Raw genomic sequence first — 27,442 nt, forward strand, 5'->3', positions numbered from 1 at the left:
GATTTGTTTGTCGCCACTCCTTACGGGATTATGGCGTCTGGCAATAGATAGATTTTATGCATCCACTCATCACAGACACTGCACAAGATGGAGTTACTTCCTGCATCCTTGTGGCAAACTGCACATGGCCACACTCCCTCTGCTTTGGCAGTACTGTCACCAGCCCTAAATATGGTATCACTTGTTTTATGTATATACATAGATATATTTCATTAATTCATCATCTAATCCAGTGTTGCCTCATGAGAAGCGTAGGAACCTGGGGCTAGGCAAGTTGGTCCTGACATTTAACCCTTTGTGTACCATGGCTGCTCCACAATGTAAACATTGCGATCCCCTGCCATACCACATCTTCCCCCACCCCTCAAATCGTGCAATGTAAACATTGCGATCCCCTGCCATACCACATCTTCCCCCACCCCTCAAATCGTGTGAGGGGTGGTCTTATTTTTATCTCTGCACCAATACGATTTCTTGTGTGTTAAATATTTGCACATTTCCAATTATATAAACCTCTCAAAATACAGATTCCATAAAAAAATTACAGTAATATCTCAAATTTGGACAGTTAGAAGTCGATGAATCAAATTTCGATGCATTTTGGAATGGTCTGCCTACCTTACTTTTCAATGCAAATTCGCAAATTTCGATGCTCTCAGGGCCAGACTCCAACCAAAACAAGCAAAGATAATATGTTTGATGCAAACCAAAATGCTAGAAGTGAAGGAAAATTATAAGAAAATGTATGAACCTAACCTAATATCGTATGTAAAATGTGCTTTCAGGGCCAGACTCCAACCAAAACAAGCAGAGATAATATTTTTGATGTAAACCAAAATGCAAGAAGTGAAGGAAAATTATAAGAAAAATATGAGCCTATCCATATTTGGACATGCATTTCACTGCAATTTAGTTTTACTGTATGTATATTCTTTGTATTTTCGTTGCAACTTACTTGTTTCAAAATGGCAAGCAAGAGTGGTTCTTTGGGTAGCAGTGGTGATGTATGAGAGCAGCCTGGTACCTCTAAATCTTCGCAGCCAAAGGAGCAATGGCAATACAGGAAAGGGCAGAAATACACCAAGTATACATTTGCTGACAGTATGGCAATACAGTGCAAAACTACAGTTACTTAACCACAGTTATAGTACATAAAGTTTACAGGGGGTGTGGGGAAAAAATCATTATTTTAGGTAGTTAGGTTTGGAGGCCCCATACCCAAACTAATTTTTCCCATAAGAAGTTCAGTTTAAATTTCGATGATTTGAATTTCGGGTGATTTTTAGGTACATATGTCCATCGAAATTTGAAATTTCACTGTAGGTAAAACAATATATGTTATGAGTTACAAGTAATTATAGTAAAATGTCCATGGTCAGTCACTGGGTAAATATATGTGGTTGAAAATTATACTATGGACAGGGCACCATTATGTTTACTCACCCTGTGAGTGGTGCCAAGTTGCTTCAAATAATAATCTTCCTAGCAAGGTCAGATCAGACAGCTGTGGTAGCACACTACCAGCCCAGTGCAGCCAAGCCAAACACAAACAATAGCATAAGTGTAAAAATAGACAAGAACAGATTGAACAGAACCAGAGATGACCAGACATGAGAGAGTGAATGTTCAGATTGTGTGTAACAATGAACATGAGTGCAGAGTGGGGGAAAAAAAAAAAAAATCATTGAGATGGTGGGGGAGTTGCAGGTGAGAGTGGGGATATGGGGGAGAAAGAAAAGGAGGAGAGGTGTTTGTTGGCTACTGGCTGTGGTAGGCCTGGAAATGTTCAGCTGAACATAATCAAGGCTCATCTTTGCAGGCAAGGCAGTACTTCCTTGCCCACTTGGTTTTTCCCTCAGTTTTGAAACTCTGAACCTGTGTTGTGGTCATTTCTTTTTTTCTGTACATGGGATAGGCAGCAGGCCATGAACTAATGATGCCTCTGCCTGTAGCATTCTTGGTTCTGGTGTGTGCTTCATTTTTTTCCTTCTTCCTGGGCCTTTTCACTTCTCCCTTAGGCTTAAGTAATGCAACATAACCTATGCTGTATTCCTGCAGTATTTCATGAACCAGCATTTTATGAAATTTCTCACATTTATACACTCTGAACGCTGATGCAGGTTATGGTAGATAATCTTAGCATTAAGCACCATTCTCGATATTTATATTCCTAATTTCTTGAACCAGGCTGTAGATTTTCTTGTTGGATCATATGGCTTGAGTAGTTAATCTACCATGTCTACCGTGTCCGTCTGTTCATTGTAGTAATGCTGTATTGGCTCCCCCCCCCCCCATAGGTCCACCTCTGAGATGACGCATCTTTTTTCATACTTCATGGTTATGACGTGAATCACCCAACAGTCAGAGTATTGTATCTTAAGAATATTGTCCTTTCTTGCAAAAACTGTCTGTTTCTGGTCAAGTTGTTGGCTTGTGACATTTTGAGGCACCCTTTTGCTAGCATGAATGGTTCCTGTTGTCAGTGTGTTTTTCTAAAGCAAGTATTCAGCCAGCTTGAGAGAGGAATACCAGTTATCAGGCATGAAATTTCTCCCTTCATGCAGTATTGACAACATCATGTAGACTGGGACACGCTCAGACTTGCCGAGCTGAGCAAGGTCACCCGCCATCCTCATTTTGTCAAACATGGCTGCAGTATACAGGCAGGAATTCCATGTGTAGCCGCGAATACATGAAGCACTTGTATTGTTTGAAATGGATCTGTCCTTTGAACAGTATGAGAGCCTCGTCCACAGCAAATTTTCGCCTGCTTCAAAGTACATCATAAACTTCTCATGCAACGGTTCAAAAAAACTCCCAATTCTAGACATAGGAACTCGTGGCACAGCATCATCAGGATGTGAGAAGTGAAGAAATCATAATATTTGCGTGTATCTGTCAGGACTTATAACAGCTCAAGTGAAGACAGGTGGACCATGGCACAAGACATTTTGACACCAGTAATCAGCTACCCTAGGTAGGTGGGTGAGGCCCATGAGTAACTGCAAAGCTACTAGCGCATACAGATCTTCCTCTATCACATCTACCCATTTTCTGCCAATAAATCTACTTGGGTTACTTGTAGGATTATAAAAAAAAAAAAAAAAAAAAAAAAAAAAATGAAGCACGAGTGTTGGTCACAGATGCACTGACGTAACAGCATTTTCACCTTAAAAAAAGTTTGACGCGATCAAGAGCAGTCATTAGATGATTTTCATGATGTGCAGTAATTTCATAATGCACATCAGTAAATTTCTGAATCACCTGAGGAAGATCATCTGGTCTTTTATCTGCAAATGGGTCAGATAAGAAAGAAATTTGTGGCTGTGTGGGCAGGAGACAGAGGGCCAGAGATATCACTATGCTGGTCATCACCACCACTGCCGGCAGACAACATATCATCACTTCTTTCACTACTTATATCACTTAATTCTTCCTTTTCAGGGTCATAATCTGAGTCATACTTGTCCGGAGAATCTTCTAATAACCTTTCACTATCTGTGTCAAACTCAGATTCTTTGTCTGTACTATCTGACGGGGAAGCTGCCATTATTTCCTTGGACAATAAAGTAGTGCACACACTTAAGCAGGACAAGGAAACACTGGGGCCGGGCTATGAAATGTTTCCTGCTCGTTTTCCTGCTCTATGGCCCGTTCCTTGAAACTCTCTAATTACTGTCCATACCGTTTTTATCTCCAGGACATTCCTCTCTGCTGTTTTCTCTACTTCTGCTACTCTTGTTTGGTTCAACTTAATACTTCCATTTCCCACATCCTTTTCAATGAAGCCCTCAAATCTTCTCTTGCCAGTCGTAAACAAAGCACTGTCCTTTTCCGCCATGATTCAGCCATATGGAGACTTTCTATTTCTACTATGTCTTGTTCTTTTTATGAGAAAACGCAGTTTTCCTTAACAACTGTCTGACGGGACCACCACTCACACACTCATTTACATAGTCACAAATAGGCTGGTCTCCTTTTCGTCGCTGATTCAGCTATTATTTCTCCACGATCCAGGAACAGCTCCCTCTCTGTCGGCGACCTGTGTGTGTGTGTATGTGTGTGTGTGTGTGTGTATTTACCTATTTGTAGAATACAGGAATTGAGCAATGCTCGTGTTGTCCTGTCTCCATATCCACATTTATGTAGTCTACTTTTACACACATGAATGTCTTTCTCCTGCACACCTTTTCGTCTAAGTTGTTCCAACTATTTATGTATTTACCTAATACATTGTACTTAATTGTGATACACACGAAATGTGCTATGCTTGTGGGTTCCCGTCGCTGTTTCTCAATAAGTCAGATTTAACTTTAAACCCGTGTAAGTTTTTAGACTGGACGATCTCTTTGTCCAGGCTATTCCATAAGTCTATACTTCTGTAAGGAAAGCTATATTTCTTGATATCCTTCAAGCAGCTTGACTTTTTCAATTTCATTCCGTGTCCTCTTGTTGCTCTATTATCCCATAAAAACAGATCTTCTTTATCAATTTTATCTACTCCCACCATGGTCCTGAACACTGCAATCATGTCTCCCCTCTTTCTCCTTTCCTCTAAGGAAGGCAAATCCAGCTTTTCCAGCCTCTCTCTGTATGACAGATCTGCCAGACTGGGGGACCATCTTGGTTGCTGTTTTTTGTATTCTTTCAATCTTCTTTATATCTTTCTTTTTGTATGGGGACCACACTACCGCCGCATATTCTGTCCTGGGGCGGATCATGGGCACTATCAATTTTTTCATCATCTCCTCATCCATATAATGAAATGCTACTCGTATGTTAGTCAAGAGTTTATACGTCTCTCTAACTATCTTGTTAATGTGTTTTTCAGGTGACAAACTATCATGGACCAGCACTCCCAAATCTTTCTGTTCTCTCATTTTTGTGATTAATTCATTACCCAACAAATAATTCAGTGATGGCCTCCTGGTACTTTTACCCATTTCCAATATTTTACGTTTCTTTACATTAAATTTCATTTCCCACATCCGGCTCCAATCATGTATCTTATCCAGATCCTTCTGCAGTATTTTACAATCCTCCTCAACCTCTACCTTCCTGAAGATCTTTACATCATCAGCAAACAGACTTGCATAACTGTTCACTCCATCTACCATATCATTTACGTAAATCAGGAACATTACTGGTGCCAGTGTGTGTGTGTGTGTGTGTGCACGCGGGGGGGGGGGGGAGGTTGGTCTACCACGCACCACAGTCAGTTTGAATCCAACGGTCGAACCGTGCGTGACTCGCGAATTGTTCATTCATTCATTGCCAGACACCATGTATCCCAGACGGGGTGGCCAAGGGCTTAGAGTTAATTGTTTTACAGGGAGGGGCACTAATCCTCCACCAACCCCACTTAACGTAGGGATGCCAACAGCATCTGGTGTTCCCAGGCGGTCACCCATCCAAGTACTAACCAGACCCAACGTTGCGCCTAAGCATAGTGCAAGTGATGCATGTGGCAATATACCAAAGCAGGCCCGTAAAATGATGTCGCTGACAGAGAAAGTTAAAGTGTTAGACAAACATAGGGATGGAATGTCGGTGACAATTAGCCGTCAGGACAATTTCCTGTCGTTTATTTACATACCAGTTTCTTTAGTAAGTACGCTAGTTTTTTACTTATATGAGTTATAAGATCCCCCAGAAAATTAGTTATTATAGTATTAATTAATCAATAATAAGTACTGTATATTTATAGAATTACGAGGAATCGTCCAGGGTGCGATTTGTCTTGACGGGGAATCGTCCATGTTTTGACAGCGAATTGACTTGACGGCAAATTGTCTCGGAACCTTATGTTCGGGGTGAATGAGTCAACAGTTTGTACAATAAAGAAGGCAGAACGTAGCATACAGGAGGCAGTGAGGGCTAGTGCACCAGACTGTGCTAAAGCTGGACCTACGCCTGTGCTTGTCAGCTTTCAGTATGTGTTAAATTTCTTACATTTTTTTGTTTTTCATATTTTATGCTAGTTTATTAGGTGTATGTAGTGCAGAAACAGTGTTATTCAGATGTAATACACTTAATACACATACATAATTACGTGCACACATGCACAGAATGTATACGCGAATTTACCGCATACGCGAAGGGTCTGGGAACGTAACCCTCACGTAAGTTAAGGGATTACAGTGTGTGTGTATGTGTATATATATAGGGTGTAATGCGACATATGACTAAAACTTACACCAGTGATCTGTCATGCAATTTTGAGTATATTTTGTTCTATAACATATACTCTCTGTGACCCCAATTCAGTACCCAGCATTCGGCTGTTTAGGTGTAAAAGTTCAGTGGCTGCATAGGTGCCATTGTGTGAGAGCTTCACAGGGTGATGGGAGACGAGTATTATTAGCTTATACTGTAATGTACATAAATATCCCATATCCTATCAGTACAAATGAGTTTTAAGAAGAAACTTGACGAAGTCTGTTGATTCTTTAACATTGTCATGCATTCCTGCAATTCCTTTGTACAAATCAACTGTAAATTAAGGATTAAATTCAAATTTTATGGCTTGCGAGAGAGTAGGGAGGGAGGAGAGGGGCTGGTGTGTTGTTGCCAGTTATGTAATGTTTAGTTTGTAGGATATTTCTACAAGCATTATCATAACGCCTACAGCTCATTCAATGGAAAACCATTACTGTAATGAGTGACTAGCATTCCTTTAAGTCAGGAGTAATATTATTATTCATTAAAATTTTTCTGCTGCAAGTAAACGTGGCATATATATATACATGTATATATATATATATATATATATATATATATCATCCAATCCTACATTGCCCCATGAGGATCGTAGGAGCCCGGGGCTAGGCAGTTGGTCTCGACATTTAAGATGAGGGTGACCAGCCTTACTCATCCCTGAGTGGCATTACATGAGCAATCAACCCCAACCATCCCTTGGATATAGACCTTCACTGGCTTAATACGGCGGGAGCACAAAATTACCCACTAAACCACCAGGTGCCAAAATTTGGTTATATATATATATATATATACACTCAACCCTCAGCTATCACTCCCAATTGGTCCCGCTATGCCTGCGCTATAGCCAGAACCATGATAGCCGAATTGAAGAACTTATGGTAATAATTCTAATTGGTACCATGACCTCAATGTTTACTCCTAAGATACCCTTTTTGTACCACATATTAATATATCTATCTATCTATCTATCTGTTTATTGCCAGACGCCATAATCCCGTATGGGGTGGCCATTTGACTCTGAGTTATTTGTTTTACAGGGAGGGACACTAACCCTCCACCAACCCACTTGACACGTAGGGAGCACGTATGGTTTGGTTATATGGTTACCACCCAGTGTTGTAAATGGTTTCTTGGCTTACAGGAAACCATTTGGCTTGTCACTCAATGTAATGCTACCTGTAACGGAAAGAAAAGCATTAAGTAGTGACAGGAAAGATGGGAGAAATAGGAAGAGAGGAGGGCAGGTACAGAAAAAGAATGATAAAGGCTATGGAAGAAGTAGGCAGCACTACATCAAGTGAGTGGATAATGGTCGCCACCACCTACCACTAATATATAATAGTCTAAAAATGAGCATGTTTTTTGATGTGATCACGATTCTTAATAAAAACCCCTCACAGTTAATTCATTGATGTTATGTTTCTTCCCCACACTTCGCTTGGTCTCACCATTCTCTATAAGTTTCACATTTCCAGTTTATCTGCATAACTTAGGTTCTTCCTCTTCTTTATTTCCCTGCCAGGTGCTGCAGCATTATGTTGGGTGATGGTAGGGGGACGGGGAGGGGGTACGTTGGCCATGGTCATATCATAAAAAAGGTTATTGTTCTCGCTATCACTGTTCACGGTCTGAGGGCGCACATTTGAATGGTTTGGTGGACAGGAGACTCGGTCGGGTGGCCAATCAGCTCTCGGCTGGCGCTGACGTCACACGACCAATCACGGAGTGAAGCTTTTGTTGGCTGGGCGGAGCACTGGAGCCTGGTCTTCTTGAAATTTTTGAACATTTGCGGTGCGCGATAGCAGGCATTTAGTGCATGATAAAGGTATTTGGGTAGTTTTTTATATAGGGGTGATAGCGAGATACGCTATAGCGGAACCCTTGATAGCCGAGGGTTGAGTGTGTGTATATATATATATATATATATATATATATATATTTTAATATTTATTTATATATATATACTGTACATAATTTTTTTTTGTTTTTTCTCCCAATCAGGTTGAGTGTGTGCTTGGTATATCTGTGGACACATTGGTGGTGGTAGAAGAGGCATCAGCTGCTGTGGTGTTTGCTGCTCCTTGCAAGAGTGTCATTGGCTGGACCCTCAGGCCTCAGCAGGGGTAAGTCTTTGTAGGCCTGGCAAATGTATAGTGACGTAAAACATCTTTTTTTTTTTTTTTTCTCCTAAATATTTATACTCAGCTTCAGAGAGTCCCGTATTAGTGAAAGAACTAACAGGACCATATCATGCAACCCCTTCAGTTTGAAAGTATAACCCTAGTTAAATTAACAGGAAATAATAAGAATATTGTTGAAAATACCTCATATTGAAAGGATTACATTGATCCCTTGGTTATTGCACATAATTGGCTGGGAACATGGCATGTAATAATGAATTCATGTGATAACCAGTTCACAAGGCCTGTGGGATTTAATGTAATTGATCCCAGTCACCCTAAGCTCTATCCCAAACATTCCCTTTGACAACAATTTAGACCCAGTAAGTGCATACATACTGTTATGGGAAGTACCCAGAACACACATAGGCATGGTTAGGTTGATAGAAAGTGATTAAAAGGACACAATAATATATAATATCTTACCGAGTAAATGTACCTTGTCAAACCCCAACCAGCCACCTGCCTTGCCCTTAACTTTAAAGTCAGTGAGGTAAGTGTATGGTTTAGTTTAACCCATACAATCCTGCCGCCAGCATGGTGCCAACAGCACAAAACGTCTCGATTGATCCCAGCGACGTGATGGTGCCGACTGCAAAATTTGAGCACTGTAGCGCATCTCAAATTGCTTCAATCTAGCTAATTTTTTGCTAAAGAGTAGCTTAATGTATTGGCAACAGTGTGTCCAAGCAGCTGTAGTATTGAGTTTGGTTCTGCATGGCTGGGTAACATCAGTTTGCCACTGTCTGTCATAGCGGCAGAATGTCACGAGAACCACGCCATTTTTCCACCTCATTGGGGTGGAGGAGGCTGTTGAGATTGTCACGTGGCCCCTTCTGTCCCTTCATTGAGTGGTTCTTCAGAAGAGGAAGACCTGGATGACTTCTGGGGAGGAATATGAGCTAGTCAAGAAGGGGATATTGAGAACAGGGAGTCCCCCATTCTCCTCCCCCTTCTCTCTTATCCTGCCCGGTTGGGTGGGAAAACGTCGCTCATGGCTTGGGAAACTGGGCTAAAAACACAACAGGTGGCCATCCTGTTTTTATTTCTCCTATAAGGAGTACTTTTTTTTGCTTTTCCTTGATTTATGTCCTTTTGGGTTGTTTTATGCAATAAACATTTTTTCCGTTTTTGGTCCGGGATTGGGTGGGTATAAAATTGCTAAAATGCCTGGGATGGTACGGGTTAAGTAGCATTAAGACATTACCAGTTCACTTCTTGGTCTTGAAGTTTGTTTTCCATATTTATCTGATTACAGTCAATCATGGGGTAATGCAGACAGTAGGGACTGGACAAGGGCCAAGCTACTCAAACCTGTGTCACTCAGACAATATGCCTGCATATTTGATAGTACAGTGTGTTCTGGCAACTTTCCAAAACTCTCACTTTTACCTCTTCATACCACCCTACCCCACATACATTACCCCCAGCCTATACCCACGGTGAGGTAAAACACCGAAAGAGATATAAATATTGTAAATAAGAACGTGAGTGTATGAAAATGGCATTAACAAAAACAAAAGTTAGACCAGGTACCCATTTGTCATTGATGTGCAGCTCCCTGGCATTCCTCTCGCCCCAAATGTTGTTGTTGTCATAAAGTTTCACCTTCTGTCATATCATATGGCCTTTGGTAGGGATGTTGTTCTTTCTCTGGGGCTCCACATAACACCCTGTGAGCTTCTGAGTCAGCTTCAGGACAACATTATGAATGCTCCAGGACAACATTATGAATTTTCACTGCTGCCAGATTCACATCACCAGAGTTCCAACGCGTGATCTTCTTTATCATCTCCCGGTCCTTCCAAATAATTCTAATGGTGACACCGTGCTTTTTTGCCATTTCTGCCTGCCTCTATTCATGCTCTAACTCCATTCCTCTCTCATGAAGATGCACTGCTTTCTGGGTGGCTGGGACTGATCATGCAGCATGACTGGTATCCTCACACGGAACTCAAACACTGCACAGCGCAGTAACTTGGCGAGACGTGAGAAAAGACATAGCCCTAGGCTCAGTTGGTCCGAAATGTGTTGGGAAGCGCAAAGTCGAATGAAGAATGTGGAACTGTCTGCTAACTTACAAGAACACATGGATGAGAGAGTAATTTTTTCTGATTAGCAAACATTTTTATTCCATTTCATCCCCTGAAATTGCAACTCACAAATTTTTGTCTAAGCATATGGCCTTGAGTGCGCCCGGGACAGGTACCTGGATGTTAGCCAGCCAATCATGGCGAGTCTGGCAGGTGACATCACCACACATGACTTTCATATTTTGTCGCCAGTCAGCTGGCTTCCCATATGAGCCAAGTTTTTCCCTGTGTTGATTATGACCTGTTGCATTATGCTGAGTGTGTTAGAACAAAAACGTGTTACTCAGCCAGTCATTGTTAGAACAAAAACGTGTTACTCAGCCAGTCATTACTCAGGGATTGAGGGCACTGTTTTTCAGTGGTGATCAGTGATTCCCACAGTGGTGGTAATCAATGTTTACAGTCCCCAAGAGCACTGAAGACAGATGGACACCATCTTGGAAAGTTATTTTTGACACAAAATTCATGGGCGTCATCTGTTCTCTAAAAGTGGGGGGGACAGGTTGCTAATTTTGGCAAGCTAAGCGAGCTTATACAGCAATACTGTATTTGGTGCATATTAAGGCTATATTAAAATGAATATATGACATTAAGGGAAAAAAAATTTTCATCTCAAATCATAAACAAGCTGTCTGGAGTATCCTCAAAGAGTAGTTATCGTATATTTTGCTTCATTTATCATTTATTAACTAGACCAAGCAGGCCATATAGCACAGTACATACAGACTTTTAACAAAAGAGAATCATTAAAAAAATAGCTATCCTTGTTTTAATGACTAATCCAGGATTATTAATGTATAATAGAATAACAAGACTCAACATGCAGTCCATGGCACTTCTTTGTGACTAGCACCATATTCTAGTGTTAAGTTCAGTACACAAATTTAAGATGGAGATGGGATTTCTGTACCTAGTTAAAGCGAACAGAGTATATGTACATATTTCTCTCTTTGCAGTTTTCTACTAACTCAAAATTTTGACTTTTTTAAACATTTTTATGAAGTATATTATCCCCTGTGAGGTGTGGGACCGAAAGCTTTCTTAATCTAAAACAGACTGGCCATGGGTTCCTTCTTCCTTGAATTAAAAAAAAAAAAAAAAAAAAAAAAAGTGACCTGCCTACACCCCTAACAGCATTACATTCACCTCTTGGAGATTCAAACCTGCATGCAAGACAAGACCATCATCCTGGCTATAGTTCATTTACATTAACTTGGCCTAGATTTCCATTCTTTTCCAATTTATTTCACATAGCTAGACGATAGAAGGAGACACTGCTGTGGCTCTGCATTCATTCCACAGCACTTCGTGATTGGCATCATGTTCTAGTGTTAATCTATTGTTACAACTCAGAATTCAAGATGGAGAGATGGCAAGATTGGGCTAAGTTAGAGTAAAACCAGTACAGCACCCACAAATCACTAAGACAACATTTCCTTGAACATATTACTTCCATCAACTTAATACTCTCTTCAATAGAGTACTTCCTTCACCACAGTCTGGTCACAAATACTCTCAGTGTTGTCCTAATAATGCTCCCCTTCTTCACTGACCTTTCAAAAAATCAGCAGATGAAAAAGTAACTAAGCCTAAGAAGTTAGTCTAATCCTTAATATAATGTTTACTAAGTGGCCTGTTGGTCATTTTGCAATATGGCACAGAACTAAATAGCAGATGAATTATGAGATGATATTCATTCACCTTTATCATTCTCTTTCTGTGTCTGCCCCCTTTCTTCCTATTTCTCTCTTCTTTCCTGTCACTTTTTATTACAGTAGGATCTCGCCAATAATGACTTCGACAATAACGTTTTCGGCAATAACGGTAAGTTAGCATAGATACCCAGTTTTTATAATAACATTTGGATTCACATGAATAACGGTTACCAGTATTTCACAAATGCCAAGTTGTTGTACTCCAAATATGTCCACAACAAGATGAGGAATGAAACAGACAAACAAGAAGAGGTGAAGGAATTTACCAAAATTTGAGCAGTAGTGAGGAGATGGAGGATCCTCCCTTCACCACCTCCCCTGACTCGCTCGGCTCCGTCCCCTCCACCTCCACTGCCCCACCTGACTCACCAGCCTTCTCCCCCTCCACCTCCACAGCCCCACCTGACTCACCTGCTCCACCTGGCATACCTGCAACCCCGACCATAATTACTGTTGCTGTATTCTGGAAGAAACATAACATTCGACAGGCTGTAAATTTCTTTGTCAAAGCCTGGAATAAAACAACATTGGCAACCGTTAACCAGGCGTGGTTGGCACTCCTGCTACAACTCAAGTCTGTTGAGATGGAGAGAGAGCAGCCATCAGAATAAATGTCTAATGATTGGACTTGTAAATCAGATTTCGAGAAAATGCCAAAAACGTTATCACAGCTGAGTGAATGCCCGCCATCAGTCACTCATCACTCGCTTTCTTTCACAACACCAGCCAGCTGAGGAAGAGCATCAGGGAGGGGTTGAGTAGATGATGACATTGATGACACTGGGGACTTTCCAGAAGATTTTGACTTTGTGGGGTTTGATGATCTGTTGATGGAAGTTGGTGACCCTGGCATGAGAGGCAGGAGTGGGGACGAGGCCAGTGAGAGGTCAGGGGGTACGCTGCAGCAGCCTCCATGCACAGGCCTCGAAACAGTCATCACACCAAACACTTTATTAACTCATTTAAGGTGAGTTTTATATTACTCATGACAGTTTAACAACTAATCTTATTATTTCAGAAAAAAAAAAGTAGTGATAAAAGGGCTGCAAATGGGAAAAATGGGTAAAAGTCGTGGGGTGGTGGCACCAATAAACCCATTATACATGTATTTTAATGTCATGCAAATAACATTTTCGCTAATAATGGCGTTTTTCTGGCACCAATTACAAGTTATCGGCGAGATCCTAATGTACACTTCTTTCCTTTTCAGGTGGCTTTACATTGAGTGACAAGCCTAATGGTTTCCTGTAAGCCAGGAAACCATTTACAGTGCTGGGTAGTAGCCATATAACCAACCCATACGTGTTGCCTACTTGTCAACAAGCAGGTTGGTGGAGGGTTAGTGCCCCTCCCCATAAAACAACTAACTCAAAGACAAACAGCCACTCCTTATGGAATTATGGCGCCTGCCTATAGATAGATACAAAGATGCTTATGAGGCTCCTAAGCACTTCTTTACCAGAGTATACTCCTGCATGTGGCACATTAGTTCCCTCTTGTTTAATACTGTATTAACATTATTGCAACTTATGTCAGTATTTAGCATTCATCTCTCCATCATTCAATCCCCTTCCGCCCACCAGGAGCACAGCGGCCTAGGGAATATTAAATGTATGTGTATGATGAGACGGAGGAATGGAGTGGAGAGGTATATGAGAGAGAGATTTCCCATGTCATTCTGTTTCCCATAGTAGGGAGCACCTTGAATTTGGCTCTCTATTGTATTTAGTTTTTCTCTTGGAGGGAACTGTTACTGCGGGCTCATGGCCTTTGGTTCCTTCTTCCTCGCGTTTAAAAAAAAAAAAAAAAAAAAAAAAAAAAAAAAAAAACTTTTACCATTGTCTTTCGTCATTCAGTGTCATTCGTCATTCAGATTTGTCTAACCCCCATCTTGTGCACACACAGGAGGAACTTCTGTGCTTCCAGAAAAAAAACGCTTATTCAACATCCTAAATGTCCCATTCGTGCTAAATAATGGAGGTTACAAAACTCATATTGTGGCTTAGCTGATGCCTAGTTTGTCAGCAGCCACACTCTATACTTTCTTCCTTACCTATGGTAATCATTTCACCACATTTTCGCATGCCTGTCACAATGCATAGCTGTTAACTACAAATTTCTGTATAGCATTACTACACATTTATAAATGATATAACTTACCTAAACAACATGTAACAATGAATAGTAAAAAGAACTTGGGCTTATGCAGTGCACTTTGTAAAACACTGAATCAGCTGATAGGCAGTCACATTCTACAGAAAATTGTAAATGTGAATGGTAGATGCAATCAAAGTAGTTCTAAACATCTTTATGCAAAATATATCCCACTCACATTAATTAAGCTAGTCTAGCCACCCTTGTTCTCTAGTATTATAAATACCAGTTACTTCATTCCAGCGTCTAGTATATAAAACTCAATGAAAAAAGTGGGAGGGACAATCAATATGTTGTCCCTCCTGAATGAAAAGTGGTGGGAATCCCCCCCATCCCCCTCGCAGATGACGCCCATGACAAAATTACCCTGATCAGTGCTGAATTATCCAAACCTAACCTAAATATTCATAACTTAATGAGACCTGTTATATTTCCCACCATATAATGCAAATTTTTCCCCAGAAATTTTGCTTTAAAAAATATACCACAGAGGCCATGGTTTGGGATGGGCCTGCTAGTTGAGGTGACTGTTACAAAGGCCACACCAACAGTCAGACGCAAATCACTCGGTAGGGTTGTTAAGTATTAAGTACAATTTCAGCAATGCAAACTTACAGTCCATGCAGTTTGCCATGTCTGGAAAGGGACACGGACACGTAAATTAACCTACATCATCTCAGTGCTCTCTCAGCCCGGGGTTGGGGGGGGGGGGTTGGCCTGGGGAAAATGATTACAGTAAAACCTTGATATAACAGACTGCAGTATACCGGAATTCACTTCTGTCAGACTCGAGGAGCTGCCCGGACAAAATTCTTGTATATCAGAAAAAGTCCGATAAAACCAGAAGCTGTCCGGACTGCCTGACAACATCAGCTATGCTCACCTCAGCAAGGTAAATAAAAGACACATTTATCAGTGTACAGTACAGTATTAATATATATACAGGTATATTATACCATTTGATTATTGTAGTGAATATAATACAGTACAATACTGCAATGGTAGTGAAAAACCATTGGTGCAATCTGGACTAATGTCTGAAATATCGGAAAAAGTCCGGAATAGAGGGGGAAGTCCAGATGTCGCATTTATTGGACTTGCTTTTTTTGGAATGGTTTTGGTCCTATTTAGTCCGTTATAGTGAGATTTTACTGTACTTGAAGCTAACCACCCACAGCTGGGGGAGATGGGGGATCGGCCTAGGGAAAATGATTACCTGAAACTAACCACCCGTAGCCACGGGGGGGAAAGGGAATCAGCCTGGGGAAAATGATTACTTGAAGTTAACTAACCACCTATAGCGAAGGGGGAGGGGGGATTGGCCTGGGGAAAATGATTACCTGAAGCTAACCACTCACCCCTATGCTTACCCCCCTGAATGGCAGTAACAGTAAGTCTAAAATGTTACGTACTCTTTTGGACGTCAGTCTGTTTTGCCATGTGATGAAACTCCCCTCTCCTTCGTGCATATAGTGTTTAAGCTAGCAACATCCAAACCATATACAAGTCATGATAACATTGTATAAGTTATTGAGTGTCATAAACTAAGTGGTCTTAAAATAGTGGTAACAATGAGGAATACTTGGCTGCCAAGCGTAGGGCTAGAAAAAACGTTTACAGGGCAAAGTCTGAGTCACAGAGACTTTTACTTGACAACCTAAATTGTGTGGAAAGGAAGAATATGATATTTAAGGTGGCAAGTCAGATGAAGAGGGAGAATAGGGATGTCATAGGTGAGTAGTGTGTGAAGAATGATGAAAGAGGGATATTGTTGAACAATGGGGATATTAAAGGCACATGGGGACAGCATTACAGCCGGTTGTTGAATAAGGAGTTTGACTGGGACAGGGAAGGTTTGGAGCCAGCAAATCCAGTGGGCACATAAGTGATGTATTGGTATTAGAGGTAGACTGCGGGGTAATACTGATTTCATATGTGCGGTGTGTCGGGGAGAGCAAGTGAATTGTCAAGCATAATAGGATTGAACTTGCTGGTGAGTCTGTTGAGTGTGTGGAAGAGTTTTTTTTTTATTTGGGAGACATGTTATGTGTTGGAGGTGGGGCTGGAGCTAGTGGTGTGGTTAGAGTGAGGAATGGTTGGAAGAAGTTCATGTAGCTGTTGACTTTCTTGACATTCAGAGGACCCTAACTCCATGCATGCAGCATGTGTTAGGAGTGTAATGCAGTATAGTAGTGAGACTTGGGCAGTAAAGGAAGAGGATATTCGCAGGCTCGGACGTACAGAAATGACAATGATTAGGGGGATGTGCAATGCGTCACTGAGTGTGAGGCCTGGGGGGGCTAGGTTTACAGTGGTAGAGTTGAGAGGTAGGTTGGGACTGGAGTGTATTGGTGTTTTGATGAGGATAGGTAGATTGAGATGACTTGCAGGTGTGGAGAGGATGGGGGATGATAATTGGGTGCAGAAAGTCAGAAGTGGTAATGTTAAGGGTAGGGTTGCGAGAGGTAGACTAAAAAAGACCTGGGATGAGGTCATTTAGCGTGACCTCTGGGATAATGGACTGAATAGGGAAGCTGCCAGAGATTGAGCAGCATGGAGAGCTGCCATTAGGTGACCAAGTTTGATGCATGCAAGCATGTTGGAGCCTTCACAAATGAACGAATGATAAAATAAGTTTAAATAGCCGTAAAACATGTGAACAGATTGGTGTTAATGAGCATTCAGTACACAGATTAGTAACCAAGCTCTGGGTGGGAGGTGGGGGGAGGATCAGAGGTACTCTCATACAAACACACTGGAGGTGGACTCTGAAGATCTCCGTGCGCAGTCTAGCTGTTATCAGAACGTAGTTGGATGAAAACCCTCCCCACGTTGCCGGACAGATGAAGGAACAAAATTCCATTCAGCTCCAAGATTTGAGTGTATGAATTCTCCAGAGCAGCATACAAAAGGGACTGGAATATCAGAAAGTGACAGTCAGGAGAAAGCCTCTTGTTACCGATGTCCAGCATAAAAAGAGATTTTTTTTTTTTTTGCAGAGAAATACGCTTCATGGACGGTAGATGTTGGAGAGGCTAGTTCTGTAGACTGATTAGTCAACATTTTTCGTCAGAGACACCAAGGGGAAGAAAGTATGCCATGGTAAGGAGATGGGTCTGTGCAGCCCAAAGTTGACAGTAAAGACTGTTAATCACCATGGATGGCTTTCTCATGTTGAGGACCAATGAACCTTATTAATCTCCCTTAGATTCAGAATGCCACCAAAGACGTTTACCTTGCCTTTAAGAGGACCACTTGGCTGAATGCTTTGTAGTGACTGGCATTGAAGTGCTGCAGCAGGATGGGTAAAGTAGTCCTTTAAAATCGAAAAATGGAAAAGTTAAGCTCCTTCCCTGTGATACAGTGCATTTAGAGGCAGAAAGGTACAAATTATGGGGGATATCAGTTTAATATTTAGGCTGTGCTCATTGCCCTTAAAGTATGCCAATACAGTCTTTGTAATTTTGGGTCATTATCGCATATGACAGCTAAACAGTGCATTGTTGGTGATTGGTCCATGTATACAATATTGTAGAGCATGTTCCCAGGCACCAAAATAGTGGGTACTAAACAACTTGCGATACAGGCAAAACACTGGGTAGGGCTTTAAAGAGGTCTGTCCACAATCTGGCCAGAACCAGATCTGTGAAATGATGCCAAGTTACCAGCTGGAATATGAGGATATTTTAGATTTGGTTTACATGAAACCACAAAATGGGGGGATTTTGTGCATATTTATGCCCTGGGCTCTTGCTTCTAGGTCCTCCTTCAAATGGAGTATTAGCCACTCAAGGCAGGGTTTTCGTGGTTGGAAGCCACTTATTGTCACCCAGCTGAACTGGCTAGCATTCCCTTACAGCACTGGCAATCTGCGACCACATGCAGTACAAACTGCTATTGCTCGTCATCTTTCATGGGGATGCCATTATACTCCTGAACCAGCATAATGCCTTGCTCTGCCTTGTTATTGGTGACAGCGAGACTTTGAATGACTTTTGTGGTCTTCCTGTAGTCCTTACACATTAACCATGCCTCGGGATCTAAGTTGAGAAACGAGTACTGTACTCCATATTTACTTCCTGGAGAAGGATTTGGTCATTTGCCTTGGCTTCAAGATTCTTCTTGATTGCCTTGGTGATTCGCCTCATCGTCTCCTTAGCCGCCTCTTGATCGAAGAGCGGAAGCACAATCATTTTTGGCAACAAGTGCCCGAGGTGGCTTATGAATTTGCTCATCATTGCCTTAGCTACCACGGCATTGTCTTAGACATCAAGGGTCTTCAGAAGGAAATTGGACTGAAGGGCAGAAGCTGGGAGAGGCACCAACGTCCATGCCTGAACGTTGATGCACGTAATGAACGGACGATTCCTGTGAGCTGGTGGAGCCGTTCCTGATCATTGGTAGGACGCCACCTTGAGGTGTACAGTTTGGGGCACCAGAAGCCATGCACCAGGCCAGGTGGATGGCCAAAGTCCTCAACATGATGAAGATCTGGATGTTCCTGAACCAGTTATGGTTCATGGCTAAGGAGGGACGCGGCCTTCAGGCAGCGTGCCTGTTCATTATGTGTATCTCGTTAAGGCATGGACATTGGCGCCCCTCCCAGCTTCTGCCCTTTGGTTCAGTTTTGTCCTGAAGACCCTTGATGCCTAAGACGATACCGTGGTGGCCAAGACAGTGATGAGCCAATTCATGAGCCACCTTTGACACGTTTCCAGAGGTGATAGTGTTTGCACTCTTCGATCAAGAGATGGCTGTGGAGACGTAGCAGTGAATCGTCAAAACAATCTGGAAGAATCCTGAAGCCAAAGCAGATAATGCCCGACTGAAGCATGCAACAGCGCTTTGGAGCGCTATTGCTGATTGCAACATTGAGGACTTCGCTTCAGGCACCATCATATCCTTCTCCAGGAAGTCGAATATGGAGTACCTGTACTTGTTTCTTGACGTAGATCCTGAGGCGTGGTTGACACGTAGGATATATAGAAACACCACAAAGGTGACTCAAAGTGCACCACCATATCCTTCTCCAGGAAGTTGAATAAGGAATACTTGTTTCTTGACGTAGATCTTGAGGCGTGGTCGACTTGTCAAATATACAGGAATAGAGTACCTATATACCGGGAGAGTAGCGACATAGAGGGTACTGGATGCTCAGCTGATGGCCACCATTTTCCTGCCAAATTTGCGTGCCGCCTGACTGAGACTCATGCGTAGGAATTCCATTAGTTCATGTTTTTTGTTGCTGAAAGTGGGTGTGATGCTGGGCTGTTCTGCCTATGGGTGTGCCAATCGACCGGAGAAAGGCTTTAAAGTGTTCACATTCCATCTGATCCAGAAAGAAGGAAATTATGGAGGAATAAAGTCAATCGTCTGTGGTGGGAACCAGCTTCTAAATCAGTCTTATGTGAGGTATGGTATGCTTAATGAATGTTTTCGTTTAATTTACTGGGAGCTTGTTCCTCTCTGCCGTAGAAATAAAAGAATTGTCAGTGTAAGAGGGAACCACTAAAGTAGATAAGGGTATCAGGACGGGTTAATCATTGAGAATGAATTAGCGTAAGAAGTGATGATTCACAAATTCATGTTTTTTTTTTTTTTCATACTGTGTTGATGTTAGTTGTTTATGATTATTTATGCATATCTTGCATATGTATTATTATACTTCCTGTTCATGTGGTTGCATTGTGTTACTTGTGTATTATGCCTACATGGAAAAAAAGTATTACCGGGTATTCACAAAATAATAGTGCATTCTTCATACCAAGGTAGCCTACCTTGACACTATCCTACCTTTATACTATCGTATGCTACTGTTCATATGTGTATGACGTTTACCTTTTGTGTGTTTATTATCACATCTCGTGTTTTTACGCGTATTTTTATGTGCATTATCCGTACAGAATCTTTTGATGTGTATTCTACATGTACTCTTACTATTTCTTGTGTTGTGACAGTACGTGGAATACAGACTGATTCTTTGTACAACCTTATAGGCAACTGTGTTCATAGTGTAAAAAACATGGAGACCACCTGTGATGAGTGCCTGGGAGGTGTAATATCATCACCCCATCAGACAGCTCATAAAGCAGCAGACCTCACTTTACTCAAGGAATACAAAAAAGGAGGACTTACTGCCGTGTCAGATAAAGTATATGAGATGCTGCATAAAGTAGAGCTGATGTTCAGGAAAGGTCAGTGTGATTTGATAGGAAAGGATAAAATTAAGAAAACCAAGATGAATGAAGCAGTAAACCTAACCAAAAATTATGGTACCGGTATTCCTACCTGTCACAACCTCAAAAACAAACTTCTAAGCAAGTTTATCAATGCTCGCTTGCATTTCTACTGCAAAAAGATTAATGAAGAAGACAAAAGAAACACACAGAAGAAAAATATAAAACTTAGGAGTAAAAGAGTAGCCGTGAGCAAACTTGTGCAGAATGTAACCATCATCAAGTCCTGTCCCTCAACAGGTTCCTGCTATAATATAGTATATTATTAAATATTCGCATATAAACATTGATTGTAAGCATCCTACCTTCTCATTCATCACCTTCTCTTATATTATGCTTTCATCAGTATTTATAGCAACTATCACTAGCAGGAGAGAGAGAGAGGGGACAGCAGGTCGCCAGGCAGGGTGTCAGTGCACGCTGCGCGTTTGGGAGGAAAAGTGATCCAAAGTCTTGCCATCACCATTGACCACGTATAGCTCGGTGTTATGCTGGTTGAAGAGTATAATGGCATCCTCATGAAAGATAACAAGCAAAATGGGGGAGGTGGTGGCTCAATCGGTAGAGAGGTGGCCTACAGTCCTACCAGACCCAGGTTCAAATCCCGGCTAGGGCGAGGAACAGTTTAAGGATTTGAATTTCTTAAAAATCAGACTTTACTGATCTACCAGAAGACCTACCGACATGTCGTAAAAATACCCTCGCTAATACCAATACACCAGTCCTGTATGAGACAGCCCTAGCATGTATTCAATATGGACGGTGGGTGTTAGTGCCGAAGTGGTGACATGTGGAGGTGTATGGTGTGTAGGAGGACTACTGGGCCTTGAGAGCAGGCTGTGTAGCTTATGCCCAGAGTCGGACACACACACAAAATAAAACGCAGTTTTTCCTGCAAGTGGTTGCAGATCACCAAAAGTGGTTCCCAGAGTTGTAAGGGAATTCTAGCAAGCTCAGCTGGGTGACAATGAATGGCTTCCAACCATGAAACCCCCACCTTGAGTAGCAAATACAGTACTCCATTGGGAGGACGACCTGGAAGCAAGAGCCCAGGAAATAAATACTGTATGCACTAAATCCTCCGTTTTGTTGTTTCATGTCAAACAAATTGAAGATACAGGTATACCCCAGTTTAACGATGCAATTGGTTAAGTAAAAACACATCATTAGGCAGGGTATTGTATCTCAGGGTAGATTTAACATGTAAAGTATAGGGGAGTGTTTTTGATCCTTGGGGGTCCTCCTCAACCAATTTCTAAACCCACCCAAATGATTAAAAAAACAAGTTCAAAACCAATCTAAATGGCCCAACAGCTGTAAAAGAAGCCGACCTAAGCCTGACACCTCTAAGTAACTCACTAAAACCAACAAATAAAATCTGAAAATCGTCAAATATAAGTTTGGAAGAAATCAAGCTCAGTAAACTGCACCCCAAAATGACAATTTTCAGCCCATCTATGGCTAAAATACATTAATCTAAGTCTAAAAACAGTTTATAAATCATCCTAAACACACAATTTTTAGTGTGAAATATCATCAAAATAAATTCCATCGTTAAACTTGGGTTTGGCCATCATTAGGCAGGGTAAGATGGTATTTCTATCCCTATCATTAAGCTAGGGTATTGCATCTACTGTTGGGGTATCGTATATCGAGGTATACATTTATCATCATATTTTGAGTGGTACCTTGGCACCATTCCAAAGATTTGTTTCCGACTATATCACAGCCAGACCTCTTTAAACCCTTACCCAGTGTTGTGTCTTTATTGCAGGTTATTCAGTATCCATTATGTTGGTACCTGGGAACATTCACTACAATATTGTATTTATGGACCAATCGCCAACAACACACTGTTTAGCTGTCATATGCAATAATGACCCAAAATTACAAATACAGTGAGACCTCGTTTTAATCTAAGTAAATATTCCAAAATATCTCATCTTTTCTGTGTAATTAATACTGTAAGAAACAAGTAAATCAGCTTTTGGATAGTTGTGGAAATCAGATTAGCTGTTTTTCTGTAGCTTACTAATGTCTTAACGGCAAAAAGAACACCGGAAAAGCAGCTTAAAATGTGGTCTTACTGTATTGTCTAAGCATACTTTAAGCGCATTGAGCATAGCCTAAATATTAATTGATATCCTCGAAACCTTGTACATGACTTTTCTATCCCCAGTTGCATTGTCAGAGGGTGGGAGCTTAACTGTTTCTTTTTTAGATTTTTAACCTAACAAGCACTCCTTTAGGATTTTATGACCACCCTCCCCTAGGTGCAAAACACATCAAAACATTGACTTGCACCAGTCTCATTTTTTGTCTTACAGAATGAAAGAGTACATCAAACTGGGTTCAGAAATTTATTATGCTGGCTCTCGAGAGCCCTGTAGCACTTGCAGAACCGGCCTCTTGAGAGGCCTGTAGCACTTTATAGTTTAAGGACCACCCTAAGGATGGGACTCCATGTCATGCCACAAAAGCTTTCAAAACCTGGCTTGGCACGAGTGAGGTGGAATGGATTCCTGATTAGCCAGGGATTCACCTGTTGAGATCCTCTGGACCATTCGTTTTCATTTTCGTTTTTAAAGGCTCCAACATGCTTGCATGTGTCGGCCTTGGTCATCTAATGGCGGCTCTCCACGCTGCACGATCCATTGCAGCCTCCCTGTTCAGTCCCTTAACCCTAAGGTCACACTTAATGACCTCGTCCCATGTCTTTCTCGGTCTACCCCTCATAACCCCACCCCCAATATTAACACTTCTCACCTTCCTCACCCAATTATCATCCCCCATCCTCTCCACATGTCCAAACCACCTCAATCTACCTCTCCTCATCACAACACCAATACACTCCAGTCCCATCCTACCTCTCAACTCTTCCATTGTAAACCCAGCCCCTCCGGGCCTTGGACACAGGGACGCACTGCACATCCACCTAATCATTGTCATTTCTGTACGTCTGAGCCGGCGAATGTCTTCCTCCTTCACTGCCCAGGTCTCACTGCCATACAGCATTACACTCCTAACACATGCTGCATACAAAGACCCCTTAGCACGTAGGGAGAGCCCTCTCAATGTCAGGAGAGGCAAGAGCTCCCTGAACTTCTTCCAACCACTTCTCACCCTAGCCACAGAGCTAGCTCCAGCCCCACCTCCAGCACACAACATGTCTCCCAAATAACAAAACTCTTCCACACACTCAAGAGATTCACCAGCAAGTTCAATCCTTTCACGTCTGACGATCTCCACCTGCTCACCCCGGCACGCCGTACACATAAAATCAGCATTATCTCGCAGTCTACCTCTGATACCACTACATCTCTTATGCACCCATTTATCACACACACCGCACAAGATGGAATTACTTCCCACGCCCTTGTGGCAAACTGCACATGGCCACTCTCCCTCGTCTTTGACAGTACTGCCACCAACCCTAGATATCATCACTTTTGTTTTATCTGCATTTACCCTTAAACCCTTTTGCCCCATACCATCTCTCCACTTCCTAAACCTTTCCTCCGCCTCCCTTTCATTCTCTGCAATCAACACCAAATCATCAGCATACAACAACTCCCACGGGAGTCCGTTTCTAAAGTCACGTGAAAGGGCTTCAAGTACCATGATAAACAACAAGGGACTCAAGACTGACCCCTGATGCACACCAACATTCACGGAAAACTCATCACTCAAATCTCCATTCACTCTCACCTGGGTGTGAGCACCCACATACATGGCCATAACCACCCTAATCAGCCACTCCTCCAAGGCAAGCTTTCTCATTGCCCACTTCACCACCTCTCTAGGGACTCTGTCAAAGGCCTTTTCCAAATCAACAAAAACAAAATAAAGATCCCTTCTCCTACCAATATATTTTTCTTGAAGCTGTCGAACAATGAATATGGCATCAGTGGTCCCCCTACCTGGCATAAACCCAAACTGCATCTCATCAATATTCACTCTTTCTCTAATCATACCATCTAAAACTCTCTCCATTACCTTCATTATCTGATCTAAAAGCTTTATACCTCTATAATTTCCTCTTTCCAGGGCATCACCCTTCCCTTTATACACATTTACAATTACACTCTTCAGCCAATCATCTGGGACAACACACTCATAAATAATCCTGTTTATCAGGTCAGTGACTAAACTCACCCCTATATCGCCTGAGGCCTTCAACATTTCAGCAGTCAACCCAGACACACCTGCTGCCTTCCCCACCCTCATCCTGCCTATTGCCTCACTCACAGTAGCAGTATCAAGCAAAGGCCAAGAGCCAGACACTGGATCTGGTGGCTCCAAACCTTCCCTGTCCCAGTCAAACTCCTCATTCAACAACCGGTTATAATGCTCTCTCCATGCATCTTTAATATCCTCACTGTTCACCACTACCCTTCCTTCATCATTCTTCACACACTGCTCACCTACAATATCCCGATTATCTCTCTTCACCTGGCCTGCCACCCTAAATATATTTTTCCTTTCCCCATGATTTAGGTTATCAAGTAATTGTCTCTGTGACTCAGACTTTGCCCTGTATACCTCTCTCCTAGCCCTACGCTTGGCATCCAAATATTCCTCTTTGCTACCACCCTTCTTCCATTCCCGGAAAAGCCTTCTTTTCTCCTTAATTGCAGCTTCTACACCCTCATCCCACCACCAAGTTACTTTATGTCTTGGTGGTCCTCTTGTCCAGCCGCATGTTACATCAGTAACTCTCAAGAAATTGTTCTTGAGGGCTCTGTACTGTTCATTAACGCCTCTGTCTACAGCTCCCTGTTCAGCCACCACTCTCCTCAACTCACTATAGAAGGCATCCCTTACTACATGGTTTTTCAGCTTCCATATTTTCCTCCTAGGTACATAAGTCCTCTTTTTCATCACATTGTCAAAGGAAAATAAAAAAACGAAGACAACCACATCAGCCAATATAGCTCCATCTACGATGAAGGGCAACCTTCATCGTAGATGGAGCTGTTTTCCCGTTACCCTCAGAAAATTCACTGACAATGTTCCAGATTGCCTTAGGAAGTGCAAATAAGCAAAGGTTACCTCATCAAACAAAAGGATCGATGGAGAGTGTTCACAGAAGAGAAAATTGTATTACACACTGACACTGTAGTTTGGTTGCTATGATGACTTCTTTTATCTTAGTAATCCCTCTGTTATCCAGACGTCCATTACCCAGACAGTCCATTACCTTGATGCTGTGATTTGGGTATTTGAAACCATTATTTACACATTTTTTCATTTTATCCGGAAAAAATGTATGCATCCAGACGGAAATCATGGCTGTGCGAACATTTTCGTGCCCGGCTGGACCAGAATAGCCAGTTGGTGCTGCCCTGTCTGGGTGAGTAATTCACCCAGCGTCTGCTAGAGACCTCTTCGGTTGTTCTCAGTTCCCGTGCGATGACAGTGTAGTCAACAGCTCCTCTTGGACAATTGTTATGGCAGTGCACGTGGTGGCCTTTGTGGTTATTTTTTACCTGCTTCAGGCCTTGCTATTCCTTGCATGCCTCTGCCTAGGGTCTGTGATGATGCCCCCTCCACAAGGGAAAAGAAAGAGGGTAGTGCTGACTCTGGAGAAGCGGCAGATCCTGGGTAAGATAGATGTGGGATGGTTGAATCGTGAGTGTTGGTGTTGATTTTATTCTAGCTTACAGTATTTTATCATGATTTTATTTTATTTTGTCATGATTATAGTCTATTGTACCATTATTTTTTGTGTTGCCACTGCATTTTTCTTGTGTAACTGTTTTTTTCATGTTTTGTATGGTGATTGCTTCTATGTGGCTGATGGGTCTGCTTGATCATGGTAATTGTGTGGCTGTGGTTTATATGTCTGCTTGACCAGATAGAATACAGGTATAGCCTGGTTTAACGATGCATTTGGTTAGGTAAAAACCCATTGTTAGGCGGGGTATCGTATAATGGGGTAGTTTTAACATGTATAGTAATGGGATGCATTTTTGAGCCTTGGATTTCCCCCCCCAACCAAGTCCAAAACCCACCTAAATGAGCCCCAAAACAAGTTTCAAGCCAATCTAAATGGCCTAACGTCTATAAAAGAAGCTAACCTAAGTCTATGTAGCTGTCTATTGCCAGATGCCACAATCCCATAAGGTGTGGCCTTTTGACTGTGAGTTATTTCTTTTACAGGAGGGGCACTAACCCTCCACCAACCCACTTGTTGACACGTAGGGAGCACGTATGGCTTGGTTATATGGTTACCATCCAGCGTTATAAATGGTTTCTTGGTTTACAGGAAACCAATTGGCTACTTATAAAAACTCACCAAAACAAACAAATATAATCAGAAAATCATCAAATATAAGTCTAGAAAAAATCAAACTTAGTAAACTGTACCCCAAAGTGACAATGTTCACCCCACCAGTGGCAAAAATACATTAATCTAAGTCTAATAACTGTTAACAAAGCAGCCTAAACACAATGTTGGTGTAAAATATCATCAAAATCGGTAAAGAAATCAAAACTCATCATTAAACTGGGATTTGGCCATTGTTAGGAGGGGTATGGTGGTATTTTTACCCCCATCATTAAGCTGGGGTATCACATCTAGGGTATCATATATCGGGGTATTATTGTAGTGTAAAACAACAGGAGCAAGTGTTGTACAATGTACTGTAGTGGTCTTTTATACTGGCATTCAAAGTTAGGTAATGTACGAAGGGGGGCCAAGGGAGAAGTTCATTATCCGGAAGGACCATTACCCGGACATGCCTTTGGCTCTGTTACGTTGGATAATCGTGGGATTACTCTGTTTGTTTTGCATGGCCATGTCTAGATGTGCTGCCAATAGATGAGCATGTATTATTATA

General features: G+C 41.9%; 1 protein-coding gene across 1 annotated transcript in view; it reads left to right on the top strand.

The window, feature by feature from the left end:
* LOC145405092 (uncharacterized) overlaps positions 1-27,442 on the top strand; it is a 244,275-nt gene that overhangs the window by 63,206 nt on the left and 153,627 nt on the right. Inside the window, exon 10 of the mRNA XM_080276605.1 lies at positions 8,224-8,345. Coding sequence (XP_080132731.1) covers positions 8,224-8,345 — 122 coding nt within the window. The remainder of the gene's footprint in view (positions 1-8,223; positions 8,346-27,442) is intronic.

Source organism: Coenobita brevimanus, chromosome 65 (genome assembly GCF_032717465.1).
Source record: "Coenobita brevimanus isolate Jiangsu-jjx chromosome 65, ASM3271746v2, whole genome shotgun sequence".
Classification (NCBI taxonomy): Eukaryota; Metazoa; Arthropoda; class Malacostraca; order Decapoda; family Coenobitidae; genus Coenobita; species Coenobita brevimanus.